The sequence below is a fragment of the Nannospalax galili genome, unplaced genomic scaffold (assembly GCF_000622305.1).
Source record: "Nannospalax galili isolate Female #2095 unplaced genomic scaffold, S.galili_v1.0 scaffold1021, whole genome shotgun sequence".
In the NCBI taxonomy this organism is placed as follows: Eukaryota; Metazoa; Chordata; class Mammalia; order Rodentia; family Spalacidae; genus Nannospalax; species Nannospalax galili.
Genome location: NW_008344095.1, coordinates 736,344 through 761,342, shown reverse-complemented (window position 1 = coordinate 761,342; position 24,999 = coordinate 736,344). Strand labels below are relative to the sequence as shown.

Below are 24,999 nucleotides of genomic sequence, written 5' to 3'. Positions count from 1 at the left end.
TCTGGCTTCCTCAGTCACTTGCTGCCTGACTGCCCTGGGGGAGTCCAGATCCAGACAGGACCATGGCCTCCATGCAGACTCAGAAGGGCCTCAGCTCCCAGGAGAACTTCAGGACAATGGTGATCTGCACAGTGTTCCTGCAGGTGCTCCTGCAGTCTGTCTCCATGGCGGTGACTTACGTGTATTTCACCAATGAGATGAAGCAGGTCAGTGGCAATGTGGGCTCTGCAGCTGCAGTGAGCTTCCTCTCCTTTGTCTCTCAGCTGCTCCTCTGTGGAAACTGCTGTGTGCAAAAAGTGTGCCCTTTCCAGCAGACTAACTGCTAAGAATGATGGGACTCCACATTAGTGTAAGTTTGAAAGACTTGGAATCTAGTGCAGTCGCAGAAACTGCTCCACCAGTTACCCACAGGCTCAGGCAACAGCACTCCGAAGGTTTTTGTTATTTTCTTTCCAAAAGTGTCTGTACTTTATACTAGCCTTTGCCACAAGCATGAATGCTTTCTGGTAAATGCTTGAGAGTTCTTTGTGTGTGTGCATGCATGCGTGTGTGTGTGTGTGTATGTGTACCTGCATGTCTGTATCTGTATGTGTGTACCTATGTGTATGTGTACGCACTTGTATGTATCTGTGTGCATGTGTACATGTGTGTGCACCTGTGTGTATGTGTCTGTACCTGTGTGTCCATATCTGTGTGTGTATGTGTGTGTACCCATGTGTATGTGTGTGTATATTTGTATGCATCTGTGTGTGTGCCTGTGTGTATATGTACATGTGTGCACCTGTGTGTGCACCTGTGTGTGCACCTGTGTGTGTGTGTGTGTGTGTGTGTGTGTGTATGTATGCGTGTGTGTACCCATGTGTATGTGTGTGTATATTTGTATGCATCTGTGTGTGTACCTGTGTGTATATGTACATGTGTGCACCTGTGTGTGCACCTGTGTGTGTGTGTGTGTGTATGTGTGTGTGCCTGTGTGGCGGCCAGAGGTCCATGTCAGGCATCTTCCTTAGTCACGCTCCATCTTATCTTTCCAAGAAAAGGTCATGCACTGATTCAGCAGACTGGCTGGCCACCAAGCCCCAGAGATCTGTCTATCCTTGCCTCCCAGTCCTGGGGATTCTGGGGGAGCTAACTTGGGTCATCATGCTTACACTGCAAGCCTTCTACTAAATGAGCTATGTCCCCAGCCCCTGCTCTAGAGCTAACTCATGAATCTCTAAGAGTCTGAGTGGCTGTGTCCCAGCAGCAGTGGGTCTGCTCATTTCATCTTACAGTCTGGCATTTGGTTCCTACAGGCATTCACTAAATGCTTGCTGAATGAGTGAACGGCTTTCACAAGCATGGCAGGTCCCTCTGAGACACAGGCAACAAGAGTAGGTATTCAGGGTTCAACACAAAGCTGGGCTCTATACCATCCAGCACTGTTGCTTTATGTTCAGATGAGTTCCATCCCAATGAACTCATCAAGATGTGGCCAAAATTTATCTACATCTAGGTCCTGAGCAGGCCTTTTATAGACCGCATGTTTATCTGTGGACTTCATATTTGGGAATTTCATATAGGTATACAATGTATTCTGATCGTATTTACTTCCCACTTCCCAACTCCAATCCCTCCCCATCCCTCCCACCATGACCCCTCTCAACTTCATGTTCTCTTTTTATTTTTTCCCTCTTCTAACCCACTGAGTCTAATTTGTGCTGCCCACATACACATGGGTGCAGGCCCATCCACTGGAGTATGTCCAACCTATCAGAGGTCGGCCATACTGTCAATAGCTCCTCAATTAGAGATGGGGACTCATGAGCTCTTCCCCTCTCTTTACTGGAATGTTGACTGGCTTAACCCCATGCAGATCATGTGTAGGCAGCCAAGGCTACTGTCATGTCCAAATGACACCGTTTTGTCTCAGTCCTCCCTAAGCTCTGACTCTTCTAACTTTTCCACCCCTCTTCTGAGATGTTCCCTGAGCCTTGTGGGGAGGGGTGTGGTTAATGGCCTGTTTATGGCTGAGCACATAACAGACACTCTCTTGGCTTGACCAGTTGTGAGTGTCTATATTAACTGCTGTCCACTGCACAAAGAAGCTTTCTCTGATGAGGACTGAGTTGCACTAATAAATGGCCAGTTTGAAACTGTGATCATTTAGCAAAATAATAGTGGTAGGTTTTCCCCTGGGCTATGAGCTCCCCAGCAATGGGTTCTTGGCCAGATTTACAGTAGCAAGGATGAGTTTCCTCCTGTGGAGAGGGCCTTAAATCCACCAGAAGGTGGTTGGTTGCCTCCATAACATTCAGGCCACATTGTACCCATGGATGTATCTTGCAAAGTCAGTCACTGCTTTCAGGATTCACAGCTGGTTAAGATAGCTTATGACTTTTTCTTCCCCACATCCTACATGAGGACCTTCTGGTACAGGCCTGGTTTCTTCTTGATCTGTGATCAAAATCTTTTGTGTCTTCAGCAATATAATTTTCTACCAAGATTTGGTGGGCAACCAAGAACAGTGGTAATGCCATATATTTTCAGGTGTGTGTTTTGGGGGCGGGGGGAGTCTCTGTTACCACACCTTTCTTTTAAATAGTTTAAGTGAAAAGTCTTCAGATAGACAAGTCACACTCTAAAGGTTGCAGGTAGAACATGCATCAGAACTAAAGTCAAAACCAAAGCTTCACTATCTTCCAAGGCTCAAGGTGGCGTAGAAGCAAGCCAGGTCTTTGAAATATATTGGGGGTGGGGGCTAGAGAGATGGCTCAGCAAAGTGCTGAGTTTGGTCCCCAGCATCCAACATGTACCTGTAATCCCAGCACTAGGGAAGGGAGAGACAGGAGAATCCCTGGGCTTGTTGGCCAGGCAGTCTAGCATAATTAGTGAGTTCCAGGTCCCCATGGAAGACCCTGTATCAGAAAACAAGGTGTATAGATCTTGAAAAATAACATCTGAGGTGGACCTCTGGCCTCCGCACACACAGACTCACACACTTCCACACCCCATCCCCGTTCCCTACAACATTTCCAAAAATTCTGGCTTTAGGTCTGTGACATCCTGTTTACAACAGTGAGACTACAAAGGCCGGGCTTTCTGTCTTCCCCTTGGAGACAGGCGTGACTTGAGTAAAGTCTGTAATAAGGAAGTTTTCACATAGACTCAGGATTTGACTCTCACTAGAAAACGGTTGAACTTTATTGTTAGGAAGAACCGAGCTACAAACACAGGTATGAATGCAGAGGGAAAAATGTTAGTGCCACTTGAATTTATGCATTTCTCAGTTATATAAAACAACTGAAATTAGGAATACAAAACTGCAAACAAACTAACTCAGCTTTACTTTCTTATGTACATTTTGACTAATCACAGATTATGGAGACTTGAGAACAGGAAGGAACTTTGGTCACCCCATTCCCTTGTCTAGAGACTCACAGAGAAATGAATTCCTGAAGCTCACAGGGCTTTGGAGTCAGAGCAGGGCTAGCCCCCAGGGCTATGAATACCTAGGAGCTGTTCTCTCTCCAGCATGGCACACATAGGGTCAACATGCTTGCACAGTGTGATGCCCAGTGCACCCTGCAAAATCCAACCTTGGCCACTGGTTTGGAAATGTAAGGGAAAGGAAAGTCTCGGAAAAACATAAACTGTGCAAAAGGCACAGAGCACCAGTGATCTGCTAGGGAAATGTGGTTTGTAGTCCCTGCGGAATGCGAATTTGGTTATCTCAGTTGGTTAGAAATTTGTCCACTGGAGGTGAATGAAGCAGACTCTCATTTTATTTTCAAGTAATTATGAGAGTTATGGCTGCCACTAAACGACTTATAACGATAGCTTTTGTTTGTTTGTTTTTTGTTTGAGACAGCATCTCCCTCTCATAACGATAGCTTTTTTATAGGGCATGCTTGGAAGAGTTTACGTTTCTTTTGTGTGTGTGTGTGTGTCTGGATGTACATGTGTGTGCCAGTGCATTTCCATGTGCATGCATGTGTGCGTGTGTGTATGTGTGCATGTCTATGTATGTGGAGGATACCAAAGGTTAACCTCAGCTGTCATTTCTTGGGCACCATCCACTTTTAGAAAATATTTTATTTACTTATTTTATGTGTATAAGTGTATTGCCTGCATGTATATAAGTGTACCCATGTCATGCAATGCCCATGGAGGTCAGAAGAGGGCATCAGATCCCCTGGAATTGGAGTTATGGATGGTTGTTTGCCACCATGTGGGTGCTAGGAACTGAACCCGGGTCCTCTGCAAGAGCAGGCAGTGCTCTTAACCACTGAGCCATCTCTCCAGCCCCATGAACCCCTTTCTATAACTCTTGCATGCTGCTTGTGCTTTGTGGAAGTGATCACCAGAGATTAATGTTTAAGCAGCAGAGAGGGTCAGTGTTGTCACCTCAACCTCTGCAGCAGCAAAGGAGTCAGTGGGACATCAGACTCCACCAAGAACTGGTCAGATGGTCTAGATAGCAGCCATATTGTGATGGTACCAATGGTGGTCTCCTTGAAACCTGTTTCTCAGAGCACACCTGTGGAGCAGAACGGGCACACAATGCAAAAGTTGTCTCTCCCCTCCAGGGGAGTGCTAGCACAAATAGCACTCACACGTCCCCCAGTGGGTATCCCCAAACACCCACATGCTGTCAGCCCTTGCCTGTGAAGAGGAATTCATGCTTTGAGGCAGAAAGGATGTGGTAGAGACACCGCAAATGGCTTATCATTAATCGTTCCTAGAATGACCTCAGTGCACAGCCTCCTAGCACGCATTCCGTGACCAGCTTTGGCTTAAGGTCTTCAGACATTAAAGGTGAATGGGGAGGGGAGTTGAGGCGTCCTTTCTGTGTTTCTTTTCATCAGAAATCATTACTTACATATAAAACTGTCTGGTAAGACCAACAGCAGAAAGTAGAAAATTGTGATTGCTTGATAGTAGGATAATATATTATCAATTTTCTGCAGTGAATATCATAAAACTATATAGACTGCCATACATGGTTTTCATCCAGGTTTGCAGTTTGTGGATAGAGTCCAGGGACTTGGGTATGCTAGACAAGGATTCTGCTGTTGAGCTATGCCCTCAGCTCTTTGACACAGAATTCAAGAACATGCCACTTACATAGAGTCTTAGGAGAACACAGCCGTACACAAAATTGTACACACCGTCCAATCTCAGCCATGGACACAAAGGATCAGCCAGAGGTTAAGCAGGAGGTAGGACTGTTGGTATTTTCAATTTAGCAGTTTGCTTTTGTTTCAGATTATGGTTAGTTTGGCAGCGCTTTCGTTTTGGCCTTGTAAAAGTCTTCCTCAGTTCCCTGTGTGTTCTGCTTGAAGCTGTGCCTCACTGAGTTTTTATGTGATCTCTACCTCTGACTTACTCCCCCAGCTTTATTTATTACCACTGAGGTAATGATTCAATTATATATTAACTTGTGTACTTCTACCCAAGACCTTAATCAAGATTTCTCTGCCTGCATCCTAAAAGTGTTTCTGCCAAGTCTCCAGAGACTGTGGTATGGGCCGGGCTAACTCCTGCTGCTGGGACTCTACTTCAACCTGCTCACCCCGCCCCCCACATCCCCCAGGGCCTAGGGGCAGCCAGACATCTTCCAGTCTGAACCTACAGTCAATTCAGCTTCTTCCTGACCTGGGCCCGACATTGCCCAGCTCTCAACCTTTCTTTGTTGAGATAGTTTCTAATTGCAGTGAAGGAAGGAGACATACATGTCTCAACCAGTCACAGGTCTGTGAAGCTGCTCATTTGGTTTAAACAGAAAGTAAACTGAGTGTTCTGTGTTAAGGTATGTGGAAGTAATTCATTAACTCATGTTTGTCCTTTTCTATTCAGGAAAAGTGCTGACTATAGGGCTGTGTGGTTCTGGTCAGAACCAACTCATGAATAAGGAAATTATTTTTATTTAAAATGAGATTATTTGAGATGGGAATGTAGCTCAGTGGGTGGAGTGATTGCCTACCTGGATTTAGTCCTCAACACCACATAAAACTGAGTGTGGTGGTACTGTTTTACAATCCAGAACTTGGGAGGTAGAGGCAGGAGGATCAGATATTCAAGATCATCTTTGGTTTCCTAGAGAGTTTGAGGCCAGTTTGGGTTATACAAGAGTTTGTCTCACAATCAATTGATAGATTTTTTTTCTATAGGAGGTGTGGGTTATCATTAAATTTAATCCCCCTTCAAACTTTACAATACTCCAAGTTCAAGTAAGAGATAAAAATGATTATTTTCAGGCTGGGCATGGTGGCATATACCTTTAATTCCAGCACTTGGGCAGCAGAAGCAGGCAGATCTCTATGAGTTCCAGACTGTACTGGTGTGTCCAGTAAGTAACCAGGCCACACAGTAAGATCTTGTGTCAAAAAACAAAAGAAAGCAGCAACAGCAAATAATTATTGTCTTATTTTCCCAGATAAAGTCAAATCAACAGATATTTTAAAAAACATCTTATTTATTATTTTTATATTATGTGTATGAGTGTATTACCTGTATGTATGTAAGTGTACCCATGTCATGCAATGCCCGCAGAGGTAGAAGGTGTTGGATCCCCTGGAACTGGAGTTACGGACTCCAGTTACTGGAGTTACTTTTAGCCTCCATGTGGGTGCTGGGACTCAAACCCAGGTCTTCTGCAAGAGCAGTCAGTGCTCTTAACCTCTGAGCCAACTCTCCAGCCCCTCAGCAGAGGTTTTCTAATAGAGAAATGTGTTGTTTTTCTTATGTAGTGCAGTGGATATAACCCAGGGCTTCACGTATGCTACATATACACTCTACCAGTGAGCTACATCCCCAACTCTCTTTTTACATTTTGTTTTGTTCTATTTTGCTTTGAGACAAGGCCTCACTGATTTGTGTAGACTGGCCTTGAACTCACTCTGTCACTTAGACAAGCTTTAACTTGGAATCCTCTTGCCTCAGCCTCCAAAGTAGCTGAGATTACAGGCCTGTGTAACTAGATATTGACAAATAACATGTAATAAATCCAAGCTGTTAGGAAAACAAAAACCAAAGCGTAAGGAAGAGGAAACCACGAGGAAAACCTAACTCATAACGACCTCCTCTTCCTTTCCCCTCCCACCTACTTCCTCCCTCCCCACCCCCACCCCTCTTCCCTTTCTCTTGATTTGGCAACAGCCTGAGTGTTCTGAGTGTCCTACAGTCCATAATGGCAGGTAAAGTATGGTGGAAGGAGGTGGCAGATGGAGAAAGTTGAGCAATCACATCTTCACGAGGGCACAGGAAGGAGAGAGACTGGAGATCGGCAAGGCTTAAGAACTCTCTAAACCCTCCCCCCAGTGATGTGCTTCCTTCAGCATGACCACACCTTTTGAGACCTCCCAAAACAGCACCACCAACTGGGGACAAAATGTCCAAATACTTGGAGCCTATGGGGGACATTTTCATTCAAACCACCAGAGGCACCACAGAGATTCCTAATGGCAACGTGGGCCAGATGCTGCCAACCGGAGTAGAAATCATGTCAGTGGCTCCACTGGACTCAGCTGCTGGAGTTCTCATGAGGAAGGGGAACACGTCTCATCACAGCACCAAAGGGTCGGTTGCTTTTTAAGGATGTCGCCATTTAAATGGACTTTTCCCTACTTTGTGCCTAGGCAGGCTTCCAGCTTGGGAAGGGAGATCCATACCATCTCAGAACTGGGAGAAATATTCGTCACCACAAATGTCTAAAGAGAAACACCTGTGGAGGAAGGAAAGTAAGAGGGACATGCAGCTGTTAGTGAGGGGTGCGGGGACGAGCACCGTGACCCAGCAGGCCTGGTCCACACCTGCATCCTTGCCAACACATTCAACTGCTTACTTAGTGTCAACAGAGAAAGGGCGGCTTTTCTACTTTCATTTAAAGCGTGAACTTACCCATGGTGCCCAAACTCAGAGCTCTAAGTCTTCTTCACCTTCCACCTTCATTCTCTGAGCTCCCAGATGGACAAAAATAAAAAGCAGATCATCATCACATTCACTCCCGTCTCTTATCAGTTGCAGGACAAATACTCCAAAAGCGGCCTTGCTTGTTTCTTAAAGGAAGATGAGGATTCTTGGGATGCCACTGATGGAGAGGTCTTGAACAGTCCCTGCTGGCAGGCCAAGAGGCAGCTACGTCAGCTTGTGAGAGAGGTAAGTAATCTCATCAGCAGGTGCACAAGGTCAGAGGAGAAAGAATTTGCAGATCATCAAAATTAGAAGTTTGTATTTTGCAAACAAAGAAACTGAGGCCCCGGATGTTTAAGTGATTTCTACCAACTTCATAAAACTAGGAAAAATGGTACAGGACCATGTGGTCCCTGCTGACCAGACAGCCACCTTCTGTAGCCTAACTTTGTCATCTTACTTTGTAGAAACAGGTATAGACAGGACATGTGTTCAAGTTTGCCCAATAATAAGGGATACCTGTGTTTTTTCCTTTCATCCAGAAGACAAAAGAAGCCAAATAATGCTGTTTCCTAGTCCTCTCCCTAGGTTGGGCTCTAGAACTGACTACATGCTTATTTTTGTGTGCGCATAAAGATGAAGGAAGGGAAAAGGAGATGCCTTGAGAGACTGAAAGTGGGTTATCTCAGTTCACTGTCAACGAGTGACAAGTTGGAAAATGCATCTGTTGATGGGAGTTGCTTCAACGGGATTTCTGGCAGAAAGTTGGGGCTGGCTAACAGTTAATGTTGCTGAATGTGGTTAACTGATTTTACTTTTAGATCAAATCAAATCAGTTTCGTTTCTGCCTGCTTCCTTCTTGGTCAGATGGCATTTCCAAACATTTGCCTTTTGCCTTTCTGAAAAGGTCAGATGAAGGCACTGATATTAAAAATACTCTGTAAAGTAAGAGGCCCCATACAGGAGATCATTGTTTAAGGACACGGTGTGGGGAACTCCCAGAGTGGGAGGAGACTGTGTCAGACTTGTTTGGGAGTCCATTGTTTGATGATTGGTTTGTTCCATGAAAACAGTGCTGTCTTGGTAGTCAGGGCTCCAGTGAGTGACCCTGAGTGGGACTCAGAGTAGAGCCAGACATCATTTGGGATGCGGTTTCTAAGCCAAATGAGTTGGACTTGCACCTGGGCATTCTGTGAGTACACCCGGGCTGAGTACCACTGGCAACAGCTGTTCAGAAACAGCTATGAAGATGACCATTGCCCAGCTCCTAAGAATCCTGTCATACAACTTCCAAGGACATGGCTTAAGGGATTTAGTGAGCCAGTAGAGAGAGAGACCGGAACCAGAGCAGCAATCTGGAGGCTGAGGAGCTGGTTAGATGCTGGGGACAACCATGGAAGTAACAGGAGAACTATGATGGATGCTCTGTGTCACTTTCTTGCAGTTCTCACTCCCTCCCAGTCTCATCCAGGCCAACTAGAGTAGAGAAAAACTGGGCAAGTATAGTCGGATGTGGGAGGACGAATTCCACATTCAGGTCAGGCAGTTAACATCCTATTTCCTGTAAACATCCTCCTGTTTTGCACAGAATCCCATGGATTCCTCACAGCACTGCCCCAGGAAGAGTCCAGACGCAGACAGTGCAGTTCAGATTAGTTAAGTAACTTGAGCTGTCTCAAGGGGCTGTAGTGGACAGATTTGACTCCTGGTCGTCTCACCATGCATGTAGCCCCTCTTTCACTCTACCTCTCAAGCCATGGGAATGGCCTTTCCTCTGGCACCCGTGTCCTTCCTCCCTCCCTCTATCCTCTCCTCCCTCCTCCCTCTTTCCTTTCATCTCTCTGTCCTCTCATGTCCTCTCTCCCTTCCTCCTCTCCTTCCCTCCCTCCCTCTCTCTCTCTCTCTCCCTCTTTCCCTTCTTTCCTTCCTCCCTGTCCTGGAATGATACAAGAGCAAGAGAAACAGAAATGAGGCAGTGAGTGTTCAGATCCACATTTACTTCCCTTGCCTTCTCAGAACCCATGGGACCAACTCCAGTGAGTGCTCCAACAGAGGTCAGGATGAAGCAGAGAGAGGCAGACAGCGTCTACTGTGGGGTGGAGGTACAGCAGGCATGCTTCTGACACGGTGACGGGGCAGTGATGGCTTAGCCGCTGGCATAACAAGCATGCATAAAGGGTGTTCAGGAGCCATAATGACTCAAATCAGGTTCTTCTCCTTGAATAGAAACGCTGTTTCCCCTTTTGTGCTTGGTTTTTGTTTTTCCATTGGTTAGTACAAAGAGGGAATTACTAGATGTTGGAGAACGACATGGAGGGGCCAAGTTGGGCATTCCTGGGCTGTGTCCAACTGTGGGCATCTGAACCTTCCATCCTAAGGTTCATATCTGTCCAATAACTTCTAGCTGCTGGGCTCTGTCACACACACGTGTACCTGCGCTCATGCCTCATGCAGAGTGATGGGGACATGGCTGCCATCAGCTTCATGGAGGCCCAGGGACATGACTGACCTAAATGGAAGGTAGCCTCCTCCTCCTGTGCTGCTCCAAGTGTGGCTGTTCAAAGACCTCACCCAGAAACAGAACTTTCAGACTGGCTCTTGATCATAGTGTATGAACAGTTATCTCAAGATTCCTCCTAGTCCCCTACAGCACCCCAAAGAAACCCTACACTTGGATGACTGAAGTCTTCTAGATTGATATCATTGTAAAAATGTCCTGCCAGACATCAGAATGTTACAGTCGATTAAAAAATTAGACTCAGTGGATAAGGGCACTGACTGTACTTGCAGAGGACCCAGGTTCAATTCCCAGCACCCACATGGTGGCTAACAGCCATCCATAACTCTAGTTCTAAGGGATCCAACACCCTCTTCTGATCCTTGGGCACTGTATGGTTCAGGTGCACTTACTTACATGCAGACAACACACTCATACACATAAAATTTAAAAAAATAATAAATAATTTTTTAAGAAATTAAGGACATTAACAAGCCTTATTCGAACTATTTGCAGGCAACTTTGAAAACCTTTGAGGAAATGATCCCTACAGTTCAAGGTAGTAATATTTTGTTGTTATTTTTATTTACCACTGACTACTTCATGACAAACTGAAGACCTCTTCAGTCTCTTCCCCCACACACCACTCTGGACTTTCTGTCCTGTGTCTCCACCCACTTACTGATTTTTTTCCTCTCTGCATTGACAGCTGGAGAGCTCAGAGTCAAATGCACAGCCTACCCTGGTCAGAACTTTGCTCCTGCTTAATATTACTTTTTTCCCAAATGAACTTTCCATTGGCTTCAATTTGTTCACTTGTTTAATTATTTTGCTTTCTAATGTGTTATAACTAAACCATCCTAAGTCTTTACTGAAACTTGGCAGGATATAAAATAAATAAGAACCCCTAATTACCTTCTCTGTTTCTGACCCTGACTTCATGCCTTTCTTTACCCAAAAGCTTCTCCCTGTGTCACCCCTTCCCCAATAGCCTGTGGTCTCTAGTAGAGACCATGTGCCCACCATCCTGTTAGTGGTCAGCACCCTTCTCTTCACCCAATTCTCGGTGTGTCCTGGGCCAGGTTGGCTTCTCCAGCCTTCCATCTGGCTCCTCCTTTGCTGGCCCCTCTCACCCCTTCATGGCTCTCTTGCTCACAGACCTCTCTACTAGCCACCTTTTTAATACGTTCCCCTGCTTGCTCCTGTCACACTTACATCGCTCATCTCCTTATATTTTTTTTGAAAAATTGTCAATTTATATCTTATATGCATGTATGTAAGTCATGTTTGCAATCCTGAAAAGACCAGAAGAGGGTATTGTATCCTCTAGAACTTGAGTTACAGATGGTTGCTAGCTGCTGTGTGAGTGTTGTGAACTGAAACTGGGTCCTCTGCAAGAACAGCTAGTACTCTTAACTGCTGAGCCATCTCTCCAGCCCCCTCTCTTTATAGTTGTAGACATAATTTTTATCAGTGAACTGTTGACTCCTCGACCACACTGAAGATCTTGCAAAGACAGAAAACTTGTCTTTTTTTCACCTTGCTATAGCCAGCACCTAATTGTCTGCTTTACAGCTAGTAAGGTTTTGACTTTTTTGTTCCAGGTCTTTATTTGCACAACTTTCAGGTTGTGTGTGTGTGTGTGTGTGTGTGTGTGTGTTATTTTACTGAGATAAAATTCACATAATATAAATTAAGCACCTAAAAATACAATATAGAATTTGGGAATAATTCTTTCACAATTTTGTGCTAAAGCAGCCGCTCTCTACCTAAGAGGTTAACACACACACACACACACACACACACACACACACACACACAATGATAGACAATTAAATAGACAATTAAGTGAATAAGATGACTGAGTTTAACTTCCTACTTGTTTGTATCTGACTCACCATCAACCTTTTCCTATACAAATGACTGTACAAGACTGAACAGGTACACTAACAGGATGGCAGAAGGGAAAAAGAAAAGAATAAAAGTGTTCTTTAAACCTCTTCCTCACTTGACAATTCTCATTTTTCTGAGTTTAAGGACAAGGCCTGGTCCTGGAACCTAATCATTCTTTCTGATCATCTCTAGAAAGGTAAAAGCAGTTGGATAACACACCTGTTGGAAGGCACACCAGGTGTGTGGTCTGCCATACATGCAGAAGCTGTTTAAGAACCTGGAAGATGAGTATTCCTTTTTTCTTATCCATGATTCCCCAAATCACATATTCATTGGTTTCTTTTCTGGAAAGTGTTTGCTATGAACAGTTGGAAATTTCCTCTCTTTAAAATTTGCCTCCATTCTCAGTTATAATAAACACTTTAAGCAAAGTGGCATGATGCAAAATTAACACACAAAAATCAATAGCCTCCCTATTTACCAATAATAAATATACTCAGAATGAAATCAAGTAACAACCCTTACAGTTGCCTCAACAAACAAATGCAAAACCCCTCATGGAGCTGGAGAGATGGCTCAGCAGTTAAGAGCACTAGCTGTTATTGCAGAGGACCCAGGTTTGATTCCCAGAACCCACATGGTGGCTAACAACAGTCTATAACTCTAGTTCCAGGGGATCTGATGCCCTCTTCTTCTGACCTCCAAGGGTAGGTGCATGACATTGGTGGACCTACCTACATGCAGGCACTACACTCATACTCTAAAATAAAAATAATAAATGAAATATTGTTTAAAACCCTTGGAGTAAACCTAACCAAGAAAGTGAAAGGTGACCTCTATAAAATGCTAAAGACATTAAAAGATGAAAACCTACCATGCTCATGGATTGAAAGACTCAGTCTTGTGAAAATGGCTGTATTACTAAAAGCAACCTACATATTCAATGCACTCTATATCAAAGTTCCAGTGACTTTTTTTCATGGGCTAGAAAAATCATCTTAAAATTCATAAGGAAGCACAGAAGAGCCCAGATAGCCAAAGCAATCCTGGGCATTAAGAATAACGCTGGAGGTGTCACCATACCTGATCTCAGATTATACTGCAGAGTCCTAGCAACAAGAGCAAGCCGACACAGATCATGGAAACAGAATGGGGAAGGCAGCTCTAAACCCACGCAACTACAGCCTTCTGATTTCTGACAAAGATGGCAAAATATGCTTTGGATAAAAGACAGCCTCTTCAACAAATGATGCTGGGGAAAGTCAATGTCCACATGTAGAAGAATGAAACTAGATTCCTGTCTCTCACCCTGCACAAAAACCAACTTCAGGGGCTGGAGACATGGCTCAGCAGTTAAGAGCACCGACTGCTCTTGCAGAGGACCTGGGTTCAATTCCCAGCACCCACATGGTGGCTAACAACTGTCTGTAACTCCAGTTCCAGGGGATCCGATGCCCTCTTCTGATCTCCATGGGCATTGCACGACACATGTGCACTTATACACATGCAGGCAATACACTCGTACACATAAAATAATAAAAATAATAAATACAATATTTAAAATGGATCAAAGATCTTAATGTAAAACTTGAAACTCTCAAGTTTTAGGGGGAAAAAAGGTAGGGAAAACAGTTCAAGATATAAGCATAGACAAGGATTTTCTGAAAAGTCCTCCAGTCACCCAGGAAATAGTGTCATCAATTGATAAATAGGACTTCATGAAATTGAAAAGCTTCTGCACAGCAAAGGAAGCAGTTAATCAGACAAACAGACAGCATACATAATGAAAAAAAAAACCTGCTAGCTCTACATCTGATAGACGGTTAATATCTAGAATACACAAAGAACTCAAATAAGAAATAAAATAACCCAATTAAAAAATGGACAAGCCTCAAAAAATGACCTATAATGGCCAATAAACATAGGAAAAATATTCAGCCTCACTAGTCCTCAGAGAAATGCAAGTTAAAACGCTGAGATTTCATCTCACCCCAACCAGCAAGTACGAGGGAGGGTGTGGATGGAAGGGAACCATTACGCACTGTGGTAGGAATGTAAACTAGTTCAGACCCTATGGAAGTCCCTCAAGGCACTAAAAATAGATTTTCCATATGACCCAGTATTTATACAAAGGACTCCAAGTCAAAATATCACAGAGATACTTGCACACAGATATTTAATGTAGCACTATTCACAACAGCTAAGTTATGAAACTAACCTTCATGTTCAGCAACAGAGGAATGGATAAAGAAGATGTGTGTATATACACAAAGGAATTTCTTTCATCACAAAGAAAAATGAAGTTATGTAATTTGCATGAGAATTGATGCAACTAGAGATATCCAGCGAACCAAGCCCATCTCAGAAAGACAACTGTTATATATTTCCTCTCATTTGTGGTTCCTAGATTTTATATAAATGCATAGAAGTGTGAATGTATACATGACGCAAAAGTAAAAGCGGAACTCTCCAGGAGAATGAAAGGAACCAACGAGAGGTGGGGAGTGGGCAGGAGGGTAGGGAAACGCACTCAATGCACATTAAATATTTGTATGAAAATGTCCTGTGGAACACAGCACCATGAACACTGTGCCATGAGAAATGAATATGTGGGGGCTGGAGAGATGGCTCAGTGGTTAAGAGCGCTGGCTGTTCTTACAGACTACCTGGTTTGGGTTCGTTTTTCAGCACCCACATGGTGGCTAACAACCATCTGTACTCCAGTTCCAGGGGATCCAATGCCTTCTTCTGGCCACCACAGGTACCAGGCACTTACATTCATTCAGGCAAAATACTCATACACATGAAATAAAAATAATTAAAATCTTAAAGTAAAAATTAATATGTAAAACAAAAAATTTAAAGGATAAAAAAAATTGCTTTCAAATCGAGGCTTTCCTATATCCTTGCAATGATCTCAAACACAAATTGGAATCAGGCGTTAAATATTTACCAAAGTGTTATGGGTTAGGGGCAAACAAGGCACATAATAGTCAAGGTTAATGGGGAATGGATGCATCCAACTTGACAACTGAGCCTTCTGACACTAAAGTGTGATTGACGAGCTGTCTCCATGCCACAGTCTTCAGTGTCCTATAATGTCCATCAACCGTTAATAATTCACAGAGCATCTGCTCCCTCAGCAGCACGAATGCTAACACCAGAACAATACAGGGATTAGCATGGCCCCTGCCCAAGCAGAACATGCATACTTGTGAAATGCTCCATATTTTTAAGAATGCTGAAAGCTGTAAGAAAGAAGAGCCAAGTTACTTACAAAGGCAAACTTATCAGAGTGACAGCCAGCCTTTCAAGACAAATGCTGAAGGCCAGGAGAGCAAGGACTGATACTATTTCAAGCCTTGGAATAAAAGAACTGCCAACCAAGTCTACTGTACCCAGGGTGGGTGAGATGGCTCAGTGGGTAAAGGCACTTGCTAACAAGGCTGACAAACTCTGTCACCCGGTGGAAGGAGAAAACAAATTCCTAAAAGTTGTCCTCTGACCTCCATACACATTATTCTCCCAACACACACACACACACTAAATAAATGTAAAAAAATTCTTTTTTAAAAAGATTGCATTCAGCAAAGTTATCCTTTAAAATAAAAGAGAAGCTTGGCACTCAGCACTTGTGAGGTAGAGGTAGAAGGATCAGGAGTTCAAGGCCAGCCTCAGCTACAAAGCAAGTTCAAGACTAACCTCAGCTACCTGACACCCTATCTCATAAGGGGGCTGGAGAGATGGCTTAGTGGATAAGAGTGCTTCCTATGCAAGCTTGAGGACCTACGTTTGGATGGCCAGATATATGCCCATAATACCACAACAGTAAGGGATGGAGAGGAGGCCACCAGCATGGCACCAGGCTCAGTGAAAGACCCTGTCTCAAAGAAATAAAGAGTAGAGTGATAGAGAAAGAAACCCAATGAGCTCCTCTGGTGTGGTGGATTGAATGACAATGAACCGCATAGGCTCCAAGTATTTAATATTTAGTCCTCATTTAGTGGTGCTGTTTGGGGAGGGTCATGGAACCTTTAGGAAGTGTGAGCATACTGGAGGAAGCATGCCACTGGAGGTGGGCTTTGATAGTTCATAACCTGATCCCATTTACAGTTTCACTCTCTACTTCCTGTGGACGCTTGAAGATTTGAGCATTCAGCTTTCTGCTCTGACCAGGCCTCTTGGCCTTGATGGAGTCTCCCTCTGGAACCATAAGCTAAATAAACTCTCCCTTCTCTAAGTTTCCTTGGTCATGGTGTTTTATCACAGCAACAGAAAAGTACTAATACATCTGATCTCTGCATATGAGCACATGGTTGCATGCACATATATATGCACAAGTACACATATATCACCCACACATATAGCACACACACACACACACACACACACACACACACACACTCACACAAATCAAAGGAGAAATAAAGCTCTTCCATGATCTTATCTTACCCCAGTCATAATGGCTATCATCAAAATAATAATAACAGCAACAACAACTGGGGACTGGAGAGACGGCTCAGTGGTTAAGAGCACTGGCTGCTCTTGCAGAGGACCCAGGTTCAATTCCCAGCACCCACAGGGTGGCTAACAACCGTCCATAACTCCAGTTCCAGAGGAATCTAACACCCTCTTCTGACTCCACGGGCACTGCATGTCATGGGTGCACTTACATACATGCAGACAATACACTCATATACATAAAATAAAATAAATTAAAACATTTAAAAATAATAAGAGCAAATGCTGACAAAGATTCAAGGGAAGTCCAGCTACCATGGAGGAGAAAAGACAAGAAAGCAGAAGGGAGACCATTTTGGGAAGAAGGGAGCCAACAGCGTCCAACAGGGTTCAACAGGGACCAACAGAGACCAACAGGAGCCAATAGAGACCAACAGGGTTCAACAGGGACCAACAGAGACCAACAGGGGCCAACAGAGACCAACAGGGTCCAACAGGAGCCAACAGAGACCAACAGGGTTCAACAGGGACCAACAGAGACCAACAGGGTCCAATAGGAGCCAACAGGGACCAACAGAGACCAACAGTGTCCAACAGGAGCCAACAGGGTTCAACAGGGACCAACAGAGACCAACAGGAGCCAATAGAGACCAACAGGGTTCAACAGGGACCAACAGAGACCAACAGGGGCCAACAGAGACCAACAGGGTCCAACAGGAGCCAACAGAGACCAACAGGGTTCAACAGGGACCAACAGAGACCAACAGGGTCTAATAGGCACCAACAGAGACCAACAGGGACCAAGAGACCAACAGGGTCCAACAGGATCCAACAGGGACCAACACGAATCAACAGGAACCAATGGGGGCCAAGAGAAAGAGGATGGGGGAACAACAAAGGACAATGGGAGGAATGGATAGGATCAAAATATATTTTGTACTTGTGTGAAAATGCATAACAAACTTCATTATTTTGTACAATTATATAACACCAGTAAGGGACAAAAGACATGAAGGTATAAAGGGGACGATCGGGAAAGAGGAATAGGACCAGCGGGAGGAAGGAAGGGGGAGCAAGAACAGGTGAAGGGGACAGATTATGATCAAAGCACATTATTGAATGTGTGAAAATGTTATAATGAAACCTGTTATTCTGTATAATTAGCATATGATAATAAAATGAAAAAAAAAATTGCTGTACTCATAGTCCTCAGGAACCTGGGTGACCAGGATGGTGGAAGATAGAAAGTAGAGTTATATTAGTTTGATTTTTGTTGCTGTGCTAAAACACTGACCAAAACCAACTTGGGGAGGAAAGGGTTTATTTGGCTTACAGCTCAGAGTCCATCATCAAGGAAAGTCAAGGCAGGAACTCAAACCAGGAACCTAGAGGCAGGAACAGAAGGAGAGACCACAGAGGATCGCTGCTTGCTGGCTTGTTCTCCTGGTTTGTCCAGTTACATTTCTTACACAGTCCAGGCCCACCTACCTAGGGATGTCACTGCCCAAAGTTGGCTGGGTCCTCCTACATCAATTAGCAATCAAAAAATTGCCCAACAGACATGGCCACAGGTCAGTCTGATGGAGGAAGTTCCTCAATTGAGATTCCTTGTTCCTAGGTGTGTCTAGGTTTGTGTCAAGTTGACAATAACTAGCACAATAGTTTAGTTATTTTCCCACATCATCAGAAGATTGCTCTGTAGAGATTCCCTAGCTTATATCGATCAATCGACTGATTCATCCATCCATCCATCATCCACCCATTCTTTCCCACCTTGCTCATTTTACAAACCATGTTGTTTATCAAGTTTCTCTTGAATTACTACTTCAAAAAGAAATTTCTTCTTGGAATAAAAGAGCAACAGCAATAATAGTAATTTATGCCTAATTTCAGAGAGATAAAGGTGGTTTCTAGTTTTTTATTCACTCCTCTTCTGTGAAATTTTATTGATTCCTTTTGTTTCCTTGTGCAGCCAGTCTAGATGAAGGGCTGCCGTTTTCAACCTGACCGATTGCCATCATCTGGTAACTTGACTGCTAGCCTCCAGTTTCTTACCCTCTATCAAACCTTACCTTGTTATAAGCCTTAAGCACAACACATCTCTTGTCACACCTTTCTGTGTTCTGTCTTGTAAAGTCAGCCCAACATCAAATCTTGACCAGACTCTGAACTGTATCCAGCTCCTGTCCCAGTAATGCTTCATGCATCCTGCCTTGAGACTCTGGAAATATCTCTCTTCCATCTCTGCAGGCCCCTAGCCTGCTCATCTTCACCCTATTTATCCTGGCACCTGTAACATTTAGTTGTTAATGATCTTTCTTTTATCTCTAGAAGGGTACCTGGCATAGGTGTGGTGGACATTGTGGTTTACTGGAATAAATGAATGAAAGGGTCTTATGTCATCTCCTCCACTGACCTCAGTTCTCCAATAAGTAAGATTCTGTCCCTCTTCTGCATATCTGTCACCCTTTACCTCCATAGCTCATGGATAAAATTTCATTTTCCAATTGGGATATCTCATAAAACACAGTAGACTCCTTGAGGGCCCAGTCAGTGGAATCAATGGTTGGTCTGCATAGCTCTCTGCAGTGTGCTGTAATGTCTTGTCCTTGCCAATATTTATTGAAAGAATATAATTTATCTTAACAAATGTAAGCAGAACTTGGATTTTAAGCTGATTTTTTGGGGAGTGGGTATTTATTTTTATTTAGTGTGTACATGTTTTTAACCTGCATGCGTGTTAAATGCATGTGTACCTGTGTTGTGCAATGCCCAGGGAAGCCAGAAGACGGCACTGGAGCCCCTGGTACTGGCGTTATGGAAGGTTGTTAGTTGCAGTGTGGGGACTGGGAACTGAACCTGGTCCTCTGCAAGAGCAGCCAGTCAGAGCCATCTCTTCAGCCCTTAAGCTGTTTTGTAAAAGATGATATTGTATTGGATTTGTATTGTGTGTGGATGTGTGTGCAAAGGTGTGTGCGGGTGTGTGTGCTGTGTGCACACCCTTGGAGGCATGCGCAGGTTGTCAGCTGTTCTCTCTTACTCTCTGACTCGGTTCCTTGAGTCGGGGTCTCTCACAGAACCTGAAGCCTGCAGTTTTCTTTCAGCTAGGCTGGTAGCCAGCAAGCCCAGTGATCTCTTGTCTCTGTCCAACCTTCACCCACCCACCCCATCACCAGCACTGAGGTTACAGGCATGTGGCCATAGCTAGCTTTCCCTGTGGGTGCTGAGATTCTGACTCAGGTCGTCATGCTTGTGCAGCAAGCACACTTGTCAATTGAACCAGCTCCCCAGCCCAGATGTGAAATTTTCGTTTCTTCTAAAGGACTTTGCGTGGTGGTCAATAATCTTATGTGCTTCTTGTGATGCAGTGAACCAGACACTGACATGCTTGCACACCAGATGCCATGACCAGTATGTCACCTTGTATGTTTTGTATGAGGTGGAGAATGGGAATGATACAAATGGGAATCCCATTTGTATCACCTGTGGACCACTCTTTACATTCATCCTTCAGAATCAGTAATAGCTAGCAAAGAGGAAAAGATGACTGAGATGACAAAAAGTGGCACAAATCCAACTTTTTTTCTATACATAGCTCAGCGAGAATTTGCCAGTGGCTAGTTATTTACACAGTTTAGAACACAGCAAGATTGTAATATGTCCACAGTCAAAAAAATTTAATGGACTGGAACATTCTCTTGTTATGTTTTGTTTGGACCTTACCTTTGTGATCCTGAAAATTTATAATCAATGTCATTCTTTCCATCTACAGTACTTTTCAAATTAAATGTATGTGGAAGTGGACCAGTCCTCATAATAAAGTATGGGCTGTTCTATGAAACCGCAGAAACTCCTGTACTCACAAATTCTGATCAACTACAGCTGTGTGTGAAGAGCCCTGTATTTGAGAACTATTTTTGACAAGCACTGATGGTTCTCTGCCATGTCTCTTTTAGAGAAGCATCGAAGTATTCCTTCCCTAGATGGAGGTGGAAGACATCAGAGAGTGGCAGCTCACATAACTGGAATCAGCCGGAGAAGCAGCGCAGCCATAACGCCAAGTAAGACAAATGAACACCTGATCAGGTCCCGGCTGCCGTTATGGGCTGCGGCACTTACCCAGCATAAACAAGGCCCTGGAAGAATTGCTCTAAATAATTTATTTTAATAACTTTTATCTGAAATAGTTATATGACTTTACAAAGTGCTCAGTAATAATCAAGCATCAGATAGAATATTGTTTTGAGATGCAAAATTACACAGAAGTAGCTCAATAACTGCCCTGCCGCAAGTGACCCGGGAAAAGTATGGAATGTGAGAGTATTGTTTGCAGTCTCCCTTTGACCAGCGCTGCTGCTGCTCTCCTCCTCCTCCTCCTCCTCCACCTTCCTCCTCCCCCTCCTCCCCCCCCTCCCCCTCTCCTTCTCCTCCTCCTCTCCTCCTCCTCCTCTTCCTCCTCTCCCCCTCCTCCTCTTCCTCCTCCTCCTCTCCCCTTCCTCCTCCTCCTCTCCCCTTCCTCCTCCCCCTCCTCCTCTTCCTCCTCTCCCCCTCCTCCTCTTCCTCCTCTCCCCTTCCTCCTCCTCCTCCTCTCCTCTCCAAGGACACCTGTAGATGTTCACTGACACCCCCTCCCCCATTGTAATTCCTGCCTCCCTCCTCTCCTCCTCTTCCTCCTCTTCCTCCTCCTCTCCCCCCTCCTCCTCCTCCTCCTCTTCCCTCTCCTCTTCTGCTTCCTCCTCTACCCTTTTCCTTCTCTTCTTCCTCCTCCTCCTCTTCCTCGTCCTCCTTTCTCCTTGTCCTCGTCCTCATCCTCGTCCTCATCCTCATCCTCCCCTTTTCCTCCTCCTTCGTTGAAATAAGGGTTCATGGCACCTAGGCTGGCTTTGAACTACTGAACCTCCTGCCTCGGGCTCCCAAGTGTTGAGGTTATATGCTTGCTTATATATGTAAGGGCCCCCATGTTGTGCCATGCCACGGAGGTCAGAAGAGGGCTTCGGATTCCCCTGGAACTGGAGTTAAGGACAGTTCATAGCCACCATGTGGGTGCTGGGAATCGAACCCCGGTCCTCTGCAAGAGCAGTCAGTGCTCTTAACGGCTGAGCCATCTCTCTAGCCCCAACACACTCAGCTTTTTTCTTCTTTAAAGTAATTCTCATTCTCTCTCTCTCTCTCTCTCTCTCTCTCTCTCTCTCTCTGCACTCTTTATATTTTTATCAACTCTTCGGTCTCAAAATTCTACTGTAAACCATTTCATTTCCCTGTGAAGCACTAGGACCTCCAACTGCACGTATACTGTTGAACCACAGGAATTGCCAGCGTTTGACCACATTTCACTTACAAAAAAGTCAATTTCACCATATATGTGTTTAATTTTTTCCATAAAACTCGGTGTCAACGTGGAGCCATAATACAGCTCACAGGTCTGATGGCTGGATCTCTAGCTTCTCAGCTACTGTATTGGCTACATTTGTCCTTTTGTGACCAAAATCCCTGTCGTATACAACTTGAAGGCCGAGATTTATTTCAGCTCATGCTTCCAGTGGTGTCAGTCCATCATGATGGAAAGGGCAAGGCGGAACAAAGCAGTTAACAGCAGAACAGACAAGAAACGTAGAGAAGGGGAATTCAAGAAGGGGCCAGGGCAGGATGTGCACAGCTCCAAAGACACACACCCAGGGGTCACCTTCCTCCAGTCGTAGCCAAGGAACTACTGGCAGCTGATCACTGCTGGCTGAGGGAGAGCTGATCTTCTTTAAGGGATTGAGCCTAGATAGGCTGACTAGACACCAGTGAATGAACTTGTACTGAGGGACGTCTGGGGATGCAAACTGGACTCGATAGGCTTTAATATGAACGTCAGAAAGCATGAAATCCTGTAGGGGGTCTATAGGGAGGTAAGGGTGGGGGAGGAGGTATAAAGATGATTAAGATGTTTTATATGAAATACACAAAAATTTGATAAATTGTTTAAAAGGGTAAGAATTTTGGTATTGGATGGAAATCCTTTGTTAGGCCCAATGAAAATATTGACAATGCAAAGCTGCGAGGGACTCTGCTGTTTGCAGACTTCGTCCTCTTCATTCTCTCTCTCTCTCTCTCTCTCTCTCTCTCTCTCTCTCTCTCTCTCTCTTTCTCTCTTTCATTTTCATGCAGTTTCCAGTGACGGAAAAGCCTTGGGCCAGAAGATACAATCCTGGGAGTCTTCAAGGAAGGGACATTCATTCCTCAACCGTCTGCACTTGAGAAATGGAGAGCTGGTTATCCAGGAAAGAGGCCTTTATTACATCTATTCCCAAACATACTTCCGATTTGAGGAAGCTGAGGAAGCGTCCAAGACAGCCTCAAAGGAGAGCAGGAGAAACAAACAAATGGTGCAGTACATCTACAAATTCACCAGCTACCCAGAGCCCATCATGCTGATGAAGAGTGCCAGAAACAGTTGCTGGTCTAAAGAGGCAGAATATGGACTGTATTCCATCTATCAAGGGGGAGTGTTTGAGCTTAAAGAAAATGACAGGATTTTTGTTGCAGTGACTAATCAGCAATTGATCGATCTGGACCAAGAAGCCAGTTTTTTCGGGGCCTTTTTAATTTCTTAAGTGATCTGCAAAGGTAAAACAATATCTCTAGCATGCCCAGTCATCCTCTGGGTGGGGTTATACTATGAGGAAGTGACTGAACTCTTGAAAGTGGGGTCAGGATGATGGAGAAATGCTATGAGAGTGTTATGACAGATCTGACAAAGAAAGGCAGTCCAAGCAGAGCATAATGTACACTTTTCAGTTCCCCTGAAGGGTACTCACTTTATTCCAAAAAAATTAAATTGCCACAAGCCTTTGAGAGCCAGAAACAAATTGTTACAGCTTGAATAAGAAATTCCCCCTCAGGGTGTAAAAGCCAGAGGAGGTGGATGACCACAAGGAAAGTGTCTTCCAGACAGCAGGGGAGTCACTCATGCCTTCACAGAGATTGTGACAGCATGTGGAAGATCTCTGCAAGCTCAACTCAGACAGATTTCCAGTAGGGGGGAGGGTAGTAAGAAGCCCCAACCCTAATTGGGGAACCATTGGCCGTGCATAGCTGCTGGAAGAGGGAGAGCTTTCTGTGAGGATGTAGCACTGAGTTGCAGCACTGGGTTGACCAGGCTCCAGGGAATGAACCCAAGCTGAAGGGCATTTAGAGACACAAATTAGACTCAATAGGCTTTTAAAAAGATGATAGAGGACATGAAATCAGGCAGAGGGTAGTGAAGGGGTGTAGATACGGAAGGAGGTCTGAATATGATCAAAATGTATGAAATTCTTTAAAATTCAATGAAAATATTTTTTTGAAAAAAGAATGGAGACTAGACCGAAAAAGAATAGTTTAACACTTCAGGGGATTGTGATGGTTAATTTCAATTGTCAACTTGAGAGTTACCTTGGGAGACGGTGTCTAGGCACACCCAGGAGGAAATCCTTCATGGAAGTATGATATGGCAAATTTCACTCTTGTCTTACTTTTAGGACTTCCTACAGCCATTCAACTCAGCATCCACCACCTTGATTAGTCAGCAAGCCTGAACATTAAAGCAAGGTTGTCCACCACCACCAATTATGATTCTCTGAAGACAAACACTGAAGACAAAATTTTTTTAAGCAATGAAGCATGTTTTAAAGAAAATTCTCAGGCCTGGAGAAATGGCTCAGTGGAAAAGAGCACTGGCTGCTCTTACACAGGACCCAGGTTTGGTTTCCAGCATCCACATAGCAGCTGACAACCAGTTGTCTTCAATCGTCCTATCCTCATTCAGCCCCTGGTAACCACCTTCCACTTAATTTCTCTATGCATTTAACTATCTCAGGTGCCTCATTTAAGTGGAATTATGTGGTATTTATCACCTTTTTGTGTTTTGTTCATCCTACTTAACATGATATCTTCAAGTTCCACACATGTAGTATGTATCAGAATTTCCTTTCTCTTTAAGGCTAAGAAAAATTCTACTTAGTGTAATCGAGAGTTTTAAAATCTCAGAGTAAGGACTGATCAGCCCCCAAATCCTTCTGATGGGTATACAATATCCACTTGAAGTTATTGGTGAAATCCACAAGAGCAGTCAACCAAACTACTAGATGCTGCTAATGTAAAAGGATTGATAACAGTGTCAACACAAAGATGGTATCTTTGTACTGTTTTGACAGTATGATAAAAATATTTCTTTTGCCAGGTGTGGTGGCACATGCCTCTAATCCCAGCATTCAGGAGGCAGAGGCAGG

General features: G+C 44.2%; 1 protein-coding gene and 1 non-coding gene across 2 annotated transcripts; both read left to right on the top strand.

The window, feature by feature from the left end:
* The first annotated feature begins 12 nt into the window (after positions 1-12).
* Tnfsf10 (TNF superfamily member 10) lies at positions 13-24,999 on the top strand. The gene is made up of 6 exons (XM_008840350.3): positions 13-206; positions 8,002-8,139; positions 10,907-10,949; positions 20,701-20,805; positions 22,898-23,356; positions 24,250-24,999. The coding sequence occupies exons 1-5, from the start codon at positions 63-65 to the stop codon at positions 23,341-23,343; spliced, it is 876 nt and encodes a 291-aa protein (XP_008838572.2). The 5' UTR covers positions 13-62; the 3' UTR covers positions 23,344-23,356; positions 24,250-24,999.
* On the top strand, positions 15,415-15,517 carry LOC115071580. The gene has a single exon (XR_003850680.1). It is a non-coding gene; the product is annotated as a U6 spliceosomal RNA (small nuclear RNA).

Coding starts and splice junctions, on each gene's coding strand:
- Tnfsf10 (XM_008840350.3), top strand. CDS start 63: ATGGCCTCCATGCAGACTCAGAAGGGCCTCAGCTCCCAGGAGAACTTC. Junction 8,140..10,906: donor TACGTCAGCTTGTGAGAGAG/GTAAGTAATCTC, acceptor AACTATTTGCAG/GCAACTTTGAAAACCTTTGA. Junction 20,806..22,897: donor CAGCGCAGCCATAACGCCAA/GTAAGACAAATG, acceptor ATTTTCATGCAG/TTTCCAGTGACGGAAAAGCC.